Genomic DNA, 19,556 nt, shown 5'->3' on the forward strand with positions numbered 1-19,556 from the left:
ACAGACTGAACCATCTGAGAGAGGGGACACGTTTAGACTCTGTCCAGGCCACAGGACTCTGATATGTTCAGGGTCTTAAAACAGGTAACTGGTTCTAACGTTGGCTGATCAGGTCTATAGCTGTGAGTCAGGTGAACCATGTTAGTCTGGTTAGTTTGGCTAGTTTAGCTTAAACCGTCCAATCAGAGCTGAGTATTGTTAATGACATCATTACCCTGCGGTGTCGTTCAGACACTCCTCTCCTGCTCAGCTCGTCCATCAATGACGGCAGGATGCTGCTGCTGTGCCGCTCGTATCTCAGAGCGTACAGCATGACGAGGCGGACGGCGTCCAGCTCTGAGAGACGAGGGTTCTGCAGCAGACGACGTACACTCTGAACAACAGGAAACACAACAGACAGGGTCTCACTGAGGAGTCAGCTGCTGAGCTATGGCTCTGACTCAGAAGAAAGAACAAAAGGCAAAAGGTCCCGGCTGCAGGGGGCGGTAGAGAGACGTCCCCACCACTGGTCAGAGGTGCGTTAGGCAGAAATGGCCAGCAGGTGGCGCACCTGTGATCACATCTACAGGAATTACATGCAGCTTTAATAAAATGTATGTTGGACCAGTGACTTGACTCGCTGGTGTTTCCACATGTAGTTTGACAAAAGAGACTTCCTTTTTGTCTTCATTACATACTTTTCATGAAAAGATAAAGATGTGATGCTGCTATAGGTCAGTGAACTGTACAGGTGCATTCAGCCTGTTACCTGCTGGGCGTTGGAGTGGTCGTTCTGACAGGCCAGCTCCTGCTCCACCTCCGAGACCTCCATCAGCTGACGCTCCGACACCAGCCGAGACAGCTCCCCCACCACTGTCACGTGTTTTGACACGGTGCCCGACATCTTTTTAAACTGAGGGTAGTTGTCTACAAAGGCCTGCAGAGGACAACCAGAGACGTCAGCCTCCCTGCTGCAGCAGTTCCTGCTCTGTGTCTGTGTGCGTCTGAGGGTAAAGTGTTTTTGGATAAAACTAAAATATTCTGAAGAGAACATGTCAAACATCTGCTAAATCTGATGATCTGTGGACCTGAACCAGAACCCCCTCAGACCCCTCAGCTGTGCCAGACCTTCATGTCAGAGATGGACTCCAGCCTCTGTTGTCCTTTGGGTCTCTTCCTCTGGAAATCCTCCATCAGGTTCTTTATGTTGGTGCCGATCTCTCCAAAGTTCAGGTACAGGTTCTAGCACAGACACAGACACACACACACACACACACACACACATTAAATACTGTATCTGAGTATGTCCACAGGACACTTCCAACATCTGTAACCAAACCAGATCCTTCGCACACTGTCCACATACGTTTGGCCACATGTCTGATGTTGTGTGGTAATAATGTTCAGTGTTTTGTGTTGTGACCACCAGAACAACATGAAGACCCTAACTGAGACCAGATCCTGATTCTGGAAACACTGATCCATCTGCAGCCTTTGATACTGACGTTTCATCACAGTAATGCTGGTGTGTTTGCTCAGTGCGCTCCAGTCCCTGTTCCCTGATCTGAGACGCTGCTGATCCGTCATGTCATTGGTGTTTTTGTGTCTTCAGACTCACGTTGGCGTAGAACTCGTCGTTCTCCGCAGACAGGACCACCTCTCTCAGGTCTTTGTTGATCCCCGGGACCCTGGACAGGTCGATCCTGTTGTTGTTCAGACCCAGCAGCTCGTGGACCATGGCCTGGTAGGTCCACTACAGGACGGGACGACACAGCGTGAACAGAGAGACGTTTTATTGACAACACAGAAGATCACTGCATTCACCAAGAAAAAGAAAGTTTTCGCTCATAATTACAAAAAAATATGTCATACTGTGTTACATAAGTGCAAAAAAACTTTGTAATTACAAAATAATATTTTATTTATTATAATATTATTTATAAAAAATAATCGTTATGAGCCCATGAATCATAGTGACACCACCAGGCCTCCGTAGCTCAGTGTATGTGACATCATCAGCTTTTAAAACATAACAACATAAAGTCTGAGGTCACTTCCTCCAAAGAAGGAGAACAAAACGTCCCCTGAGTAAAAAACAGGAGGGAATAAAGTTGTTACTTTAAAACCTGATGATGTCATGGTGCAGAGCGACGTGATTTGTCACCTGGTTGAGCAGAGGTGTGATGGCATCATCACTGCGGTCGAGGATCAGCAGCAGAGGAGGAACCTCGGTCTTCCTGAAGTCAAACAGCTCGTACTCCTTGGTGATGATTTGCTGATGACAGAGTGATGGAGGTGACAGGGTGAAACATTAATGTGGACAGCAGGGAGGCGGAGGAGGAGGTACTCTCCCCCTCTACTGCACAGTGAAAATACTACAGTACTACACTGTCAAAATATTCCAATACTACTTCATGAATTCATGTGTGATGAGAGTGTTGTTGCCATGGAAACCTTGACGCTCTCGGCCAGGCGCTTGGACATGTCCGAGGACAGCTGGTAGCGGATCATTGGACACTTCTTCAGAGCGAGGAGGACGGAGGTCAGACCCTGAGTGCAGCGAGACAACATGGAGGGCTCCCAGCTCCGGCCCTGACAGACATGGAGAGACACACAATTACTCTCTGCTCATCAGCCTACCATAAATAATCAATACTGACCCAGTGATAACATGTTGGTAGACTGATGGACTAACATGAGGTCTGACTACTCTGATGTGAGGACTGTGGTGGACTGGTTAGACTTCACTGTGAGAGTGGACGAGCAGAGGAGATGAACCTGCTGCAGGTCGTGGAGGACCTCTCCGGGGTCGGACAGGTGAGTACGACAACAAACCCACACTGTCACACACTCACCGTGTTTCACACACACTGAACTCGTCCACACAGAGTCACACTGAACAAACACAGACAGGTCTGGGTTCTTACCCTGGCAACTCCATGTAAGTTGAGAGAGAACAGGTGAGGATTCACCGCGATGAAATCTCCATAAAACTCCTGCAGACACACACACACACACACACACACACACACACACACACACACACACACACACACACACACACACAGTTAAACTCAGAAGAACTACAACTCCCAGGAGGAGGTTAGAACTCAGGTGCTGATGTCATTGTTTCCAACTGTAGTTTCTGAAGTTAAAACCTGATCAGTCGTTTACAGACACGTCTGAACTAACACCACCACCTCTGTGTGGAGCCGTGACCTTTCACCAGTCGCTCTATGAATGTGTTACTGAGGAGAAGCTGAGGACTCTGTTAGAAACTGAACTTACAAACCAGAGAGTTTAACCTTCACTGAAGAGACTCAAACCAAATGATGAAACTGCAGTGTTACAGTTATTCATACTTTTAAATCAGCATTAATCTTATCAACATGTTGTTAAGATCACATCATGGCGCTAATCTAACCACATGTGTTACACACAGACTGTTTCACTCAGGTAGGACCTGAGACTCACCTGGACTTCAGCCACCACTTCCTGTTCATCAGCTTCAGCCAGAGCTTTGATCTCACTCTTACTGATCACATTACTGAAGTCTGAAACACACACACACACACACACACACACACACAGAGTCAGAGTCAGACAAGGATTTAACATTAAATAACCATTAACATTAGGAGATATTGGTCCTATGCTGTCAGACTGGAGGTGGATTAACCTGAGACACATGTCTCTGCTGGGTTTTATGAACGTGCTTGTGATGCTTTGAGCAGCACAAACCAAACTCTGCTCCATCAACGAGTGTCAGAATCCTCAGCACGTGAAACCAGAAGTGTCTGTCTACTGGGATATAACAGAGCAGGTGTTTTTGTTTGAACTGTCCCTTTAACGTAAAAAAAAAAAAAAAAAAAAAAACATTAACAGAATCAGCTGTGATCAGCTCCTGTTTGTAGTGTATCATGGACGTACAGTCAACTATCACTGGATCATTGCGATACTGAAGAAAGCTTAAAAACACGACGACTCTGAATGAAGTTCTGCAGCCTTTTCTCTCTAGTTTCTAAGTGGATTGCTGGAAGTTTATTCTGGAGGGACATCAGAGATAATGATATCCTCAGAAAGTGAAGTTACACTGAACCAGATCAACATGTCTCCTCTGACGAGGATGACCAGGTTTGACAAAAAGAAACTTACAGATGAAGTAGACGCTGTACTTTGGTCTCCTCAGCTCTTGGATCAGATGTTCTACGTTCTCCTGCAGAAAACACACTCTAGAGATTTAGTTACAGCTACAGTGGAGATTATAACGATCATCATGTATAATGTCATCACACAGAAGCAGTGGGATCAGGTCTCGTACCTTAGTGGGTCTGAGGAAGCAGATGGCCTTCAGGTGTTTCATGCTGTCTCTGTTCTGAGAGTCGATCCGCTCAAAGAGGTAAACCTCCTTCTGCAGGATCTCAGACTGAGTGTACACCACACTCACTATGCTGGTCTGTGACACACACACACACACACACACACACACACACACACACACACACACACACACTCGTTAAATACTGTATCTGTGTAAGTTACACAGCAGATCCAGAGAGACATGAAACCATCCTGTGTGGACATGATTGCACCTGTTGGTTTGATCTATCTGACAGCAGCAGCAGCAGCAGCAGCAGCAGCAGGTAAATCAACAATACAAACCTGACCTGATTGAAGTCAGAGGACTTTTCTCAAGGCATGTTTATTTAAATGCAGATCGTAGTGTAGTCAGCAAGCACAGGTCATCAACGTAGTCAACCTCCACCACATCAACCAGAGCCAGATGTTTGTAACTTTTACAGAACTCAACACCAACTCTAGACTTCATTCTCCACCAAAGTGAAAGAGAAATTGTTGTATATAAAGTTTCAATCTGAGCTTTTACACTTTCACACAAGACTGACCATCAGCTACACCAGGTCGTACTATACTGAACTCTAGTCCTGCCTAGCTAAAGTAATCATTCTTAGTCATGTTGACATCATTATCCAGGTCCCTTAGTACCAATCAATCATGGTTTGAATGCCACAGTCTATCTGAGTGTTGTTGCTGACCATGTGAATCCCTTCATTGCCACAGTTTACCATCTTCCATCCTGGTTAAACAGCAGATTGGCAGCCTGAATGTGCAGCTGATAACTGAGCAGAAATGCTGTGGTGCAGTGATGTCAACATGGAGCAGAGTCTCAGAGGAAAGTTTACGATATCTAGCGGATCCATAACACGAAGAACTGAGGCTGTTTGAAAGCAAAGGAGGAACTACCCAATGTTAGTGTGGTGCTCCTAATAAAGTGATCGGTGCGGACATTTAAACAAAGAAAACTACATTATTAACCACTCAACACACAACAACACACCCGGACCAGGACTTCCCACTGAGTCAACACTGTCCATCCAGAACAGAGCAGTCTGACTGGGACCAGAACGGGACTGTGAATATCACTTAGATTATCACTGTGTCTACGGGCTGTACAGAACCAGGACGAGCAGACGGTCCTGGTCCCGGTGTCTCACCGTCTCTCTGTCCATCAGCAGCACCTTCATCCCGGGCCCGCTGCTCTCCACCATCTTAGAGATGTACTGCTTCACCGCGAGCGTCACGTTCATGGTGGCGACAACACAACCACTAAGAGCCGAGAAGAAGCAGCTGTGTTACCGTCCGGTACCGTCCTTTACCGTGTGAGAGTCTGTGTTTCACGGTCCAGGACAAAAATCAGCTGAGCTGCGACAACAAGCTGCAGGAGGGTTTCCGGGTCCGTCACGGCATTACGTCACACGCACGGGACCTGTGTCAATACGTAGTAAGCGTTTTTTTTGTTTGTTTTTTTGTTTTTTTTTACAGTTTATAAGGTATAAGCTAAATGTAGCCGACATACATATAGAAAAGTAATCTTTAAACAGTGCAACAGCTTCTGACAAATCCACCCCATTTATATCAATGAGGGGAGGCTGAATAACAGAACTACAATTCAATAGCAGCACAAACTACAGCCTCCACAATGATCACACAGGTGAATCAACACCTGTGAAACAGATCTAGTAAAAAACTGAACACCATCACCTTCGAGAAAGAGGATTTATTACAGGGCTGTTGACCAGAGTGAGACTCAGACTCAGTTCAGCTGGTGTTCCTAATAAACTGGACAGTGTATCAGAGGCAACCTTTTATACACATTCAACAGATTAATGTTACAACGATGTCTCTTATTTTATCAGCTGTGTGTTATGATCTGTATGTAAAATTTGTATTAATCTGGAACCACAAACTACAGCTGTCATAAACCATTATCTTTCTTATTAAATGATTTTTCACTTGGGACATGGTTAGGTTAACACAAAGCTAGCCAGAGTAGCTAACTAGCATCACTGTGAAGAGTTTACACCAGCAATAGATAACATATGTTCATGGGCTAAAACAGCACTATTATAGTTGGATGTTTTAGTTAAACTGTTTCCTATTGGGACTTTAGCCACGTTAATTTATCAACAGCAACTTCCAGGAGATGATCGCAGCTAACATTAGCCTGTTTGACCGCTTACAGTCTGCAACCAGAACGCTGAGCAGGCACCGGCTGCGGAACCGGACGGTGTTAGCTTTTACTTTCTCTTTAACTGTTTAAGTTATCTTGTAAACATCTGAACTTCATATTATTAAAGTCGGATCAGTTTGTGTGGAGGGGGCGGCGAGTTTAGTGTCGTGTCGGCTGTGTCACGTTAGCATGCTAATCACCCTTAGCACGCACATGTTAAGTTCGGTTCACCCCGAGAATAAACATTATTGATGGTAGCTGTATTGAGGTGAAGTCATACATTTTACACGTACAAGTCAGATGTCGACATGTGCAAATTTTAAATAATTTTATTTTAAAACTTAGTGAAGGCGGCTGTAGCGCCACCATAGGCAAATATCCCTCCGCCTCTTTCCAGCACCGTCTCTTCACAGGAGGCGGGGACGGTGCGGAAAGACACAGTAGTAGTGCCGTCCTCAGTCCACGCTGAACAGCTAACAGCTCCTGTCTGTGGAGATCACCAATTCACTCATTATTTTTTACAAAGACTTCATTTTAAGCTGGAATTTTTACGGAATAAGTTTTTATTTAACATATAAAGGCTTCGGATAAGGTAAGCGAGCGCTTGCGTCACTTTTTGTGCGGTTATCCTGCAGAGTTATTGAAGTCACAGAGTTAGCTGCTAGGCTAGCCTGTTAGCATTTATAGCTGAATGTTAAATTGGCTGTGGAGGAGGGGGGTTTGAGGGGGGTCCGTGCAGCCCAGCACCACTGCAGTGAAATACAACACTTCCAGTTCTTAGTGTGATGTTTGGCTCAGTGGTGTAGAGTCAGTGTCAAGTGTAGAGTCAGTTAAGTTATGTAGTTAATGCTAACACTCTTAGCCTGTTTGTGCATTTATTGGCATGTTAGCTGAGTTTGCTAATCGATTGAGCTAACTCTTTGACTGTTTGATCAGTCCTCCGTCAATTCTCAGATTAATAATCCAATGAAGACAACTTTTAAACACACAAGGTAACAACTGGTATTTTATTTTGATTTTACTTGAGTCAAAACTGACACAGAAAGCTAACAAAGTTTCACAGATTTCCAGATAGCATGACTAACTGTGAGCTGACAGTCACTAAGGCAAAAGAGAAGTTTATCCACAAAATAATGATATGCAAAATGTGGCTATATATTATGGTTGGTTATATTTATTGATGAGTTATATGTTGTCTGTTAATGATGTTACATTATTATATCAAACAATAATAAAGCTGTAATTACAGTTACAGTTACAGACATAAATGTGATATGAATGTCAGTAAGTTCATGGATTTGGTAAATAATACTAGGTTCTATCATCCTGACTGGTTTTTACTTTATAGTATTGATATAAAGTCTGGTGTAATGGAGAAACCAGTATCACAGTCACGTCCTGTACTGTGAAGTTGTTTTTAACATTTACACCTCAGAGAACATTGCAGAAACTCTGATTAATCTGTTTATGTAAAATCCAACACCGGTACATTAAATAAACCCTTCTATACAGTGATAACATGTCATATGTGAACCTGTGCTGACTCTGATGGTGATCTAAGAGAGCACACAATGATGTGTTCACACCAGGTGTGCCCCCTCTGGTAATGATGGAGGTGGAGCAGGCAGCAGGTGGTGGTGCTGACCTGCTGATGGAATGTGAAGAAGAGGAGCAGGAGATTTGGCCTCCATCACCAGAGGCAGATGAAGAGGAGGAGGAGGATGCAGGTGAAGAGTTACAACAGAGTGTCCGTAGGTCTAGAAACATTCACTTTCCTTAAAAAACAAGGCATTGCCTGTAACCTGCTGTTGACAGTAACATTGTTCCAGACCTCTGATCTAAAATTCATATGTGGACCTTTAGTAAATAGGTTATTTTTAATTGGTTAATCCATCCATCCATTATTGTAATGATTAATTAATGATAATATTTCGAAGTGTTGTCATATAAAGCTTTGATATAAATATCATAAATTCATGCTCTTGGTAAATAACTCAAGGCATTATCATCCCAAATGGTTTTCATTGATATCTTTCAGACTTTGAAACACATATTAAATTACATTATGTGTGGAATTATAAAGTCATTGTGAACCTGCAGAAACCCTGTAACACAAATATGCAGGATCAGGTGTTTCAGGTGTTCTCAGATCAGTCTCTGTCCTGTGACTAATATTTCCCATCTATAAGTTGCTGCTACTACTGACACTCAAAACTTCATAACTCATTAGTACTTTTGTTTCTTAAGACTAAAATCAGCACAAACACCTGAACATAAACTGAGTAAAAATCAGTATAAAATCAAGATGATGGTTTAAATGAGCGAAAATCTGATCAGAGCTGAAGTGAACCAGACTCGGATATGATTCTGTTTCTTCAGGTCTGGAGGCTTTGATCAGCCCGATGGAGGAGGAGACGGACCACCCACCAGTCAGGATCATTCCCATCCCAGTCCAACCAGTGAGCAGTTGCAGCCCTTCTACAGCCAACCATACAGTGAAGGTATCAGGATCCTCCTGACAGCTTTGATCTGAGGGTTTCAGGTGTGCGGTGTTTCCAGAGATAGTGGGCGGGGCTTTTATTTACCTGAACTGCTTAAGATAACAGGTCCAGTCATATTTTAGTTTATTATTTTAGTTTTGATTTGATCCTTGTCCTGTAACAGTTTCAAACTTAAAGCCATTTCAGTGGACAGAAACCCTTCATTTCTTAACTGAGCTTTTATTTTGAAATATTTGCAGGCAGCTGGATTAAAGTATGACAAAGCAAAGTGGATCAGAGTGAATGAATCTAATGCCTCCATTGTGTTAGTCTGAACACTGTAAAACAGCGCAGGAATATTCTCTGAAAACAAATTGTTTAACAGTAGATGACCATGTGAATCTACACTTAACATCAAGTGGCAGAAATATACATTACGCTGAAGTGGCTGCACATTATATAACAGGAACCAGGAATTTATCCACCCTTGTTTTTCCCTGGCCTTTATATGTTTGTTTTGACCATGCCCCCGCCATTATCAGAGCCCTAGCTTTTAACTGACTCCTGGTTTTTATTTGAGTTCAGTCTGTGTTCTGATTGGATTAAATTCTTACTGTGTGTTTGTGCGTGCGTGCGTGTTCATTCAGTCCTCAGGTGGTCCTCTGGGCTTCATGGTGAATGGTCGAGTGGTGCCATTGCTGCCTGGAGGTCAGTACACTTCAGTCTGTTCAGGGTTAAACAGCTTTCTAAGGTATTCCTTATAAAATTGAGTTGATCAGGACCAGATCAGGTCCTGATCAGCTGAATCTTAAGAGCTTACAACTCACATTACTGAAACTAGAGCTGTAACGATTAGTTGATCAATTAACTAGTCGATAGTCAGTATCTGACTCTGCAGCTATTTTGATAATTGAATAATTGTCTTTTGTCTGATGTTTTTTGTGTAGAGCTTGTGGGTGTGATGTTTTGATGTTTTTCTCTGTTACTGACACTAAACTGAATCTCTGGGTTTTAAACTTTGGATCTGATGAAACAAAACATCTGGGTGGATTCAGTAAATCAGGGTGAAGGTCTATGTGAATTCATTATGATCTCCATGTTGATACTGCAGGTGTAGGTGTGGAGCTGAAGCTTCACTCGCACCCCAAAGGTTCAACCAGCGGGTTCACTACAGTTCAGATCCCTGTCACTGTGACAGTCCACAGTCCTACAGGTACTCGCCACATCAACACCACCGCCTCTCTCACCACCACCAACACCTCATCTCATCCTCCTGCTGCTGCTCTACCTGAACCTGAACCTGAGGCTGACCCCACCCCCATCATCACAGGTACACACCCCCGCCAGTCTGATGTAGTTTAAAGAAGACCAGATTGTTTTTTTAACCTCAGAGTGTCTGTGTGGTCCAGGTGTGGTCTCAGGTGAAGCAGCCCAGAAGGTTTTGAGTGACCACAATGTGAACTTCAAATCCAGCCTGCCTCTAATGGACCTGAAGACCCAGCCCTCTGCCCCTGCTCCACCCACCCAGCCCCTCACTTCACCACGCACCACACCCCCAGCATCGCAGATGAAGAAGGGCCCCCCCAGCAGCAGCAGACCTGTAGCTCCTCTCAAGCTGCTTCGCAAAGGTTTGACTTGTGTGACTGAAGCTGGAGACATGTCTCTGTATCTGTCTCTCATTCATATAAACTGTGTTTTTCACAACCAGAGCTCCTCTGTTCAAACTGTACAGGTCATCAGGCACACACACATTCAATTCTACTTATAACAGAAGAACAGTAGAAGGAGCTGCAGATGTGGACAGCTGTTTCTGTCACAGCTCACTCACACAACATGTAAAATACTGCAGGGATTTTAACACTGGCTCACACTGCAGACAGTCGATTCCAGGTTGTTCTCTCTGCTGGTCAATCAGCTGTGATGAGCCACACTGAACAACAAACGATTCTCACATCAGTCAGATTTGGTCTTAATCTGAACAGTGTCTGCTTTGACTGGAGATGCTCAGGTATCAACACACTCTTCAAAATAATTAAAGCAACCAGGTTACATAAGCGACCTTATTTCTTCGAGTCCAGGCATGACTTCACTCTCAGGAAATAACAGAAACACGTGAAGTAACAGAACTTCTGATACATTTGATCCTGATATTAATCCAGCCATGATGTTCCCCTTAAATTGCCTTTTAAGTAGCTGTAAACTGAGGAAAGTATTCTTAGTTTTTATGTCTGTATCCTCCCAGATCCTAGAATAGATAGAAATATTCCTCATGTTACATTTCACCTTTGGTCAGTCTGACGGACTCAGGATCTTTGGAAACTTTGTGATCTGGACTGAATTGTAAGATAAAGTTCTGAGTGTGAAAAAAGTTTGTAAAGATGGAGGGATTGATTTCAGCATAAAGAAGTTCCTCCTCCTCATGTTATACTGCAGAGATGAACCAGGTGTGTGTGTGTCCTCTGTCTCCTCAGGTCAGCGGGGACCGGTCTCTCCTCCCAACTGTCTGGTCTGTGTGTCTCAGTACAAACTCATCACAGAGCTCAGAGGATACATGTGTGTAAGTCCGTCACAACGAGTGTCAGAAACAAACTTGGGGCATTCAGGTTCTTAACAGAGTGCGGGGCGTTCAGGGCGTTATGTATGTACTGTGTCACAGTGGAAGACCACCTTACACCTCTTTACGTCCAGAATTTTTTTTTGTGTCACCCTTTGGGTGGCATTGACCAATAGGAGCACAGAGTCCTCAGCTTTAAACCTTACCTGTCACAAAGGTAGTGACAGACAAAGACTTTGGTGACGGTCCAACATGTAGTCTGTCCTGTCTGAGTTGGTGATAGTCCAGTCCTTAAACAGAATATGAAGACAGAGTTCAGCCCTTCAACATCAGAGAGAAGTTCTAAAGTCAATCTGATGTTTGTGTGAAAAGAGAAAAACATGATGTACTGACCCCCATAACCACCTCCTCCTCGTCCTCTTCCTCCTCCAGCTGTGCAGCCCTGCGATTGCTCAGAGTCTGAAGAATGTGAAGAAGAAGATGAACAAATTCCGCAGGAAGAGCAGAGACAAGACCAGGACCTCCAGAGGGTCCAGAGACCCTCAGAGCAGCACTAAAGTGTCCAAGATTAAACCAGGACCTCCTGTTGTGAGTTTGTTCTGATGACTCTGAATCTATAAAACTACTTCCTGTGTCTCCTTCGGTCTAAACTCGTCTCTCCTCCTCAGAAGACTCGCAGATCTTCTGATGACTTCCTGTCAGACCCGTTCACCAGCCCCGTCCCTCCCTCCAGCATCAGCAGCCCCAAGCAGGAGCCACCTGAACAGGCCCCTGACCCCCCTCATGGTAAATTGGTGATACTGGTGGAGGACTTTTATTACGGCTCGGCCTCCGGTCAAAGCTCCGTCAAACCCAACCTGCCAGGCACAAAGTTTACTGGACCATACCGCTGCATCCACTGCCCTGAGACGCTCCACAACAACATTGAGTGAGAGTCTCACACACACGCACACACACATACACACACACGCACACACATACACACAAGCGTTGGTTGGTTATGAAGGGACCTCTTTGATGTTCATGTTTTTGTGGACACATAAGTTTAACCTGCTGCTTTAAATCTGTTTCTGTTTTAATGAATTAATAAATGAATTCAAATTCTAAATTAAATACAATTTTTATTAATGTGATCAGTCCAGTGGTATCAAAGCATCTGGAGCAGGTTAATAGAGTGAATGTAATAATTGAGGATCATCACTAAGCATCATCTGTTCTAACAGATTCAGTGTCTGTCTCTGTCTCAGGTTGATGTGTCACATGCGGCAGCACGTGTCCATGATGTCTCAGGAGGACGGAAACATGGACTCTGTGTCCTCATGTCCTCACTGTTTCCGTCATTTTCAGTCCCCGTTCAAACTGCAGTGCCACCTGGAGGCGGTTCACAGTCAGTACGAGTCCACAGGTCTGTGACACACACACACACACACACACACACACACACACACACACACACACAAATACAAATACACACATTAAATCACCCGAGATGATCAACATAGTGACAGTCAAACAGGTAGAGCACTCACCTGTCAGTTGAGTTGAGGCCACATCTTCAGGCTCCTCACCAGGAGAAGGTCTTATCACATTAAGAAGGGATAAACTTCTTAAACAATGTCCGTATTTGACAGTCGGCCACATGAACAATCAGTAGGTGTTCTGTCATGAACACGTTCTTTCTACAATAGTTGGAGTGAGACAGAGACAGGGAAGTCAGGGAGAGAGAGAGGGGGGATGACATGCAGCAAAGGGCTGCAGGTCGGATTCAAACCTGGGCCTTTGTGGTACGCTCTCTACCAGGTGAGCCACCGGGGCGACCCATAATGAAGTTTTTAACCAGTGATGTGATAGATCAGCCACATAAGAGTAAATGAGGAATTTAAATAGCAGATGAAGAAAACACACATTTAAAACTGTGACTGTCGCTGTTTGACCAAACAAAACCCAAAGTATTAAACAGAGCAACCAGGCTTCAGGAGAACCTTCATTAGATCAGACTGAAGTTGTCTCACAGTTAAAACACATTCTGACCTCAGAGGTCTCAAGGTTCGTCCAGCCTTCACTCCACAGCGGACTCTGTTTTTACTGGTTTAATAGAAGATGATACATAGACCTCACCTACAATGTGTGTGACCATGATCTCAGTCTGCGTGGTTACTGCTTTATAGACGTGTCTGTAGAGATCAGCAGTTTGTGTTTGTGTTTATGTTGATCGTGCAGTGACGTGCAGGATCTGTGAGCTGGAGTTCGGCAGTGAACCGGCCTTCCTCTGGCACATGAAGAGCACTCACAAACCAGGAGAGATGCCCTACGTCTGCCAGGTAAAACTCCAGAGAAAAAGCTTCACCAACAGTCCTTGTGTGTATGTGAAGAGTTAACCTGTCTCTGTGTACCTGTGCTGCAGGTGTGTGACTTCAGGTCCTCCTTCTACACGGACGTCTGGACCCACTTTCAGGAGAGTCACGCCGACACCAAACACCTGCTGTGTCAGTACTGTCTGAGAGTCCTGCGCAGTAACACCTGCTACCAGCAGCACTTCGCCAGACACCAGGTACACACAGGAAAACCTGTACCATCAGAGTGATCGTCATGAGCTGTGTCACTCAGCTCAGGTGACAGTGAAAGCAAATTCACAGCCAGGAATTCATAGGTCCTTGAAAAGTCTGAAAAGGCCTTAAAATAGATTTTAAAAAACTAAAAAATATCTTTAAAATGTCTATTTGAATATAAAAGATGTCAGACGATGACAGGATTTAATGGTCACATGTTTAAATATAAAACCCGTTCTTCAGCCTGTCTTTAGTCCGTCTTCGGAAAAGGTCATAGAAAGAGTTTTATTTGATCATGTTTAGATGTTCTGTTGCGTTTGATCACCAGGCGACAACTGACACAGTTCGTAGTTGATGTTGACCAGCTTCTATCAGCTGATTCGTTGATTCGTCTGTATTCATTCAGAGGGTTGCTGAAGCTCACAGAAATCAGCAAAGAGCCAAATAAAAAAATAATGATTTTCATAATTGATTCATCAGATGATTATTTTCTTGATTATTTGCTCAGAAAGTACTGATGAAGTCACAACGTCTTCAGACTGTAGGTTCTGGTCACTATCAGAATGGTAGATATGCTGAGATGATTGATTATCAGAGTATCTGCTAATTAGTCAGTCGCGAGTAATGAGTGAGTGAGACGTCTGTACCTGGTCTCAGTCTGTGTGGCTGAATCTGTTTTCAGAAGAAACACGTGTTCGGCTGTGACAAGTGTCGTCTTCACTTCCTGTATGTCAAAGAACGTATGGAACACAAACTGCTACATCACAAAACCCACATCAGACCGCCTCAGCTCACCGGACTCAAACCTGGAACCAAGGTACGCCTCACCTGTCTGTGTCTGCAAACTCAGTGGTCACTGTGAGCAGAGACCTTCTGTAACAGCTTCATGCTCTGTCACTTAAGAAATGGATGAAAACCGTGTTTGTGTGTAGGTGACTGTGAGGACATACTCTGTGGTTGGAGGATGTGAGAATGGAGAAGCAGTGAAGAAAGCAGTCGTTCCCTGTAAGGTAAGTCTGTTCAGAGCAGGTGTACTCCTCCGACGTAGTTAATAATCAAGGCTCCACATGTTATTGTAACTTGGGGTTAGAGGTCAAATAGCTGACCTACACGCCTTCATCAGGACAGTGTGGAAGCTGGGGGTGTTGTCTTATCAAACCTTCTTCTGTGTTTCAGGTGGTGGATGTTGTACCCCCTCCACCCCCACAGGAAGCTCCTAAAAGGAAAGTGGAGAGTCTGGGACCACTGCTGTCCAATCTCAGGTGCTCTTTCACCTGTATGATTTATGTTCCCTCTGTGCGCCTCACAGTCTGTAAAACTGTCTATAGTCAAGTGAAAAAAGCCGCCACTGGTTAAGTTTTATTCTGAAAATCATGTTTGGTGATTTTAATCTCTTAACTACAGTTTAACAGTTCAGTGCCATTGAATCTGTCAAAGATTCAGCTCAGTAAAATATAACTAAAATCTTTAACACCTCTAGATGTCCCTCATCATGTCTCCTCTCTCCCTCCCTCAGTGAGGCAGCAGGTGTCTCTCGCCCTCATCAGCGCTGTGTGGAGTGTCTGTCTGTGATCCGGGACTTCAGGACTCACTTCCCCTCCCTGGTCCACTGCTCCCTCTGCAGGTTCATCACCTGCTGCTCCACCTCCTACGCCAACCACATGATCAAGTACGTCTGCACCTGTTATTGACTGATGAGCTGATTATTTGTTGTGATTGATCTTTTAGTCCAGTGTGACGTCTTCAGTGAAACTGAGAACTGTGATGATACAGCTGCTTCTCTTCATCCAATGATCACAACATGAAACATTAACACAATAATAATTTATTTTTATTATAATAATAATAACAATAATAATAATAATAATAATAATTTCCTGCAAATTATCATTTACAGTAAAACAAAGATAAATCAGATGAATCATGACTAATAGACCAGATGAGGTGAGATAATTGGTTTGTAAAAACGTTTCAGACTGTTCATTAATTTGGAGACGTAACAAACAAGCTGCTTCTCATGATGAACTACACATTTATATTTTAAGAAAGTCTCAACAGCAACGGTTTCCTATGACAGAAGATTAAATGAAACATCACAGAGATGATTTCACAATTCAGAAACCATTAAAAACAACTTGAGATGAAACTAATCACAATAATATAAATTTACACCTACAAAAGAACAAACACTCAGCTGCTGAGAATTAGCAACAACACTGAACATAACTGATAGATTTAATCAGTAGGATTAGTTCCCTCCATATCTGACATAAATTTATTCTTTAACATCAGTTAACATCAGAATCAATCTGAACCATTTTGCAAGTGGTGAACTGATTTTGTTGTGTCTCTGACTTTGGTTCAGGTTGTGTTGATGTGTGTTGGTGTTTTCACAGTAACCATGCCACCTGCAGGAAGAACCCTCAGTACCACAGCATCTTCCAATCAGACTCATGGTAACAATCCACATACACATTTTACCTGAACTCACTGACCCCAGATCTGTGGTCAGTTACAGTTGAAGCTGAACTCTGTGTGAATGAAACTGTAACAGGTTTTTATGTAAGTGATGAGTTCACAACATTAAATATGAGGTGCAGGGTTTTCACAGTATGTTGTGTTTGTCTCGCCTTGTGTGTGTGTGTGTGTGTGTGTGTGTGTGTGTGTGTGTGTGTGTGTGTGTGTGTGTGTGTGTGTGTGTGTGTGTGTGTGTGTGTGTGTGTGTGTGTGTGTGTGTGTGTGTGTGGGTTTCAGGCTGTCAGAGAGGTTGGAGTGTGAGTCATGTCCGCTCTCCACCTGCAGAGGAGATTTGATGGCCAATCACCTAACAGATAGACCTGAACATAACTGCAGAACAGGTAAGAAGCACACACAGGTAACAAACACACCTGTTTCCATCACATGATAGTCACTTCCATTCATTGTTATTTACTTTAACCATAACCACTACATACATCAGGTGAGTCTCAACACTGTGAGTGTGTGAACACATTTCCATTCATTCAACCTTTATTTAAACTGAGTGGTCGGCTGACAGATGTGAAACATTATTACCTGCAGAGCTGAGATTTGTACAGTAAAACAACGAGTCAGGGGCTTCACACTGTGGTAGTACAGGTACAGGTGCACAGTTTGTGGAGAATCCATCTACTCGTTCATGTCAAGTTACGTGATGCACTCGTTTTAGTTTAGTGAAGAAGTGATGACGTCATAAAAACAAGCTGTGTGTGTCATTTCAGAGAGGAGAGCTAACGCAGCACAGCCGACACACAAGTCTCACAGGTAAACACACACACACCAAACAACCAGTTATTAATGATAACCAGAGATACTAATCAAACACATCAGTGAATATAAGCTCTTTCACAATAAAAGTCTTTCAGTTGCCAGCAGTCATGAGACAAAGAGGCAGAGAGGCATTAGAGAGTTTTAATGTGAAAGACGTGATGTTGATCATCAGGTTTCATCAGTCCTCATGTCTGCAGAGAACTGATCTCAGTGTTTGTGGACGTTTAATAAACAGGTTATTTTTGATTGGTTGATTCATCCCTCCATCTTCTTCTGCGCATCCAGGTCACGTTCATTGATTAATTATTCATCATTTTCTTTTTTAATTTAATGATCTCATGTTGAACCATCTGAACATGAAGCTCAGTCAGTGGCTTCTTTCCTGAGCTTTCAACCACGTCTGATGAAACCTTCTTTCTCCCTCTGCTCCTTACATCACTTCCTGTCCACTTGATCATTTTGACAAAATCAAATCTGATCAAAAATCAGCTCCTCCTCTTCCTCCCTCCCTCACAGTGTTAAATCACCAGGTGGTCAGGGGCGTGGAGCCTTCATCCCCATCCACCTCCTCCCCTCGGGGCAGACTTCTACCCAGCTCTCAGTCAAACCCCTCACCTCCCCCTCCCCCCTCTCCTCTCCACCTGCCATGACCATCAAGTTCCTGGGGCCCTGCCCGCAACCTGAGCAGGTGAGGACAGACGTTGGATGTGTTGGTTCACACTGTAGCATCATGTCCTGCAGTGAGTCAGACTGACAGATGCAGCTGGTGTAGACCACGTCCTCTCTAACTCTGTCCATGTCTCAGCCTTCAGCCCCTCCTCCTCTGATGGTGTCCCAGCTCTCGGCGGTCCTCTCCTCTCTGTGTCACAGCCTCTCTTGGGCTGCTCGGCTGTACCAGGCGTCCCCTCTGTTGATCCAGTCCTGGACTCGGCAGCAAGAGCGTGGACTGTGGGACAGGAGGTGGAGATGGAGGATAGAGAAGCTGGTGGAGTGGTTGTTGAGTCAGAGAGAGCAGCAGCTGATGGTGAGTGAAGAGTCCTGCTGCAGGCAGCCAGGGGAGCTCTGGGAGAGGACAGTCAGCTGACGGACTGTTACAGCTGGGCCATAGACTTCCTGCTGAGACATGACTTCAGTCTGCGGACCACCCCCACCAACACCAACACCACCAACAGAGTCCTGCTGCCAAGGAACATCAGGGGGAACGTCCGCACGTTCATCCAGTCCCTCTGCTCCCAGGTCAGTTATTATTCATCAGCTGATGGAGAAGAAGTCGATCAGAGGTGATCACAGGTGTCTGAGGGTAAAAGAAGTGAATCCAGCTCTGCAGCAGACGCATCAGTGAGTGAGTTTAAATCTTGTCCCCCCCCTCAGATTAAAGGTCTACCTCCTCACTGTCTGGGCTCCATGGACGAGTTCTCCATCTTCATCCGCTCGGTCAAATTCAACAACCAGGACCCGTCGGCCTTCCAGCTGTGCGGTTCTCCTGAGGACACACCTGTGTTTGACGTGGTCCTCTCTGCTCTGTCTGACGGGACCCTCCTGACCCCTCTGCTGTTCTTCAGAGGAACTCCGTCATGCGTTCCTGAAGGCTTCCCTGACAACGTTCTGCTGGAGGCTCAACAGGACGGGTTCACCGACCAGGACCGTCTACAGATCTGGATCAACAAGGTCAGTACAAGAAACGGGTCAATACTGATCCTCCTCTTATACAGTCAGCGAGGTTTGTTATTTTTTTATTTCTGATTGCAGAAATGTTTGAATGATGCACGCATGTTCAGTGGGAGGTCAGACGGGAACTGTCCGAGGTTTCCTGTAAGATGTTTCAGCTCATTGTGTTTCACTTCAATGTTTTAACTAAACATCACCTGTCTGAAAACCTCCACCTCCTCCTCCACCTTTCTGAAACATCTAGATTTCCTCTTATTTTTAAATCTGTCAAGATTAAAACATCAGGTCGTCTCTGGTCACACAATGTCATGTTTAACCCTCTCCTCCCTGCACCTGTGCAGGTGTGGCGCCCCTGTGTGGCAGTGTCTGGGTGTGACAGTCAGTCTGTCCTCATGGTGGACGTCCACCGTGGTCACCTGACTGACGCGTTCAGAGACGCTCTGTCCTCCGCCTCCACAGACGTGGTCCTCATCCCATCAGGATGCAGCAGCCGCCTGCAGCCGCTCAAT

General features: G+C 44.5%; 1 protein-coding gene across 1 annotated transcript in view; it reads right to left on the reverse strand.

Annotated features, from left to right (window-relative positions):
* The window catches only part of vps45 (vacuolar protein sorting 45 homolog), a 7,746-nt gene extending 2,004 nt beyond the window's left edge, over positions 1 to 5,742 (reverse strand). The window contains exons 1-12 of the mRNA XM_056400325.1: positions 5,493 to 5,742; positions 4,301 to 4,435; positions 4,135 to 4,195; positions 3,454 to 3,533; positions 2,907 to 2,975; positions 2,434 to 2,571; positions 2,144 to 2,254; positions 1,598 to 1,732; positions 1,108 to 1,221; positions 749 to 916; positions 215 to 373; positions 1 to 14 (exon numbers count right to left, since the gene is read on the reverse strand). The exon at positions 1 to 14 is cut by the window's left edge and continues 94 nt beyond it. Of these exons, the coding sequence (XP_056256300.1) occupies positions 1 to 14; positions 215 to 373; positions 749 to 916; positions 1,108 to 1,221; positions 1,598 to 1,732; positions 2,144 to 2,254; positions 2,434 to 2,571; positions 2,907 to 2,975; positions 3,454 to 3,533; positions 4,135 to 4,195; positions 4,301 to 4,435; positions 5,493 to 5,585 (1,277 nt within the window). The 5' untranslated portion in view covers positions 5,586 to 5,742. The remainder of the gene's footprint in view (positions 15 to 214; positions 374 to 748; positions 917 to 1,107; positions 1,222 to 1,597; positions 1,733 to 2,143; positions 2,255 to 2,433; positions 2,572 to 2,906; positions 2,976 to 3,453; positions 3,534 to 4,134; positions 4,196 to 4,300; positions 4,436 to 5,492) is intronic.
* Positions 5,743 to 19,556: the final 13,814 nt, after the last annotated feature.

The sequence above is a fragment of the Seriola aureovittata genome, chromosome 16 (assembly GCF_021018895.1).
Source record: "Seriola aureovittata isolate HTS-2021-v1 ecotype China chromosome 16, ASM2101889v1, whole genome shotgun sequence".
Classification (NCBI taxonomy): Eukaryota; Metazoa; Chordata; class Actinopteri; order Carangiformes; family Carangidae; genus Seriola; species Seriola aureovittata.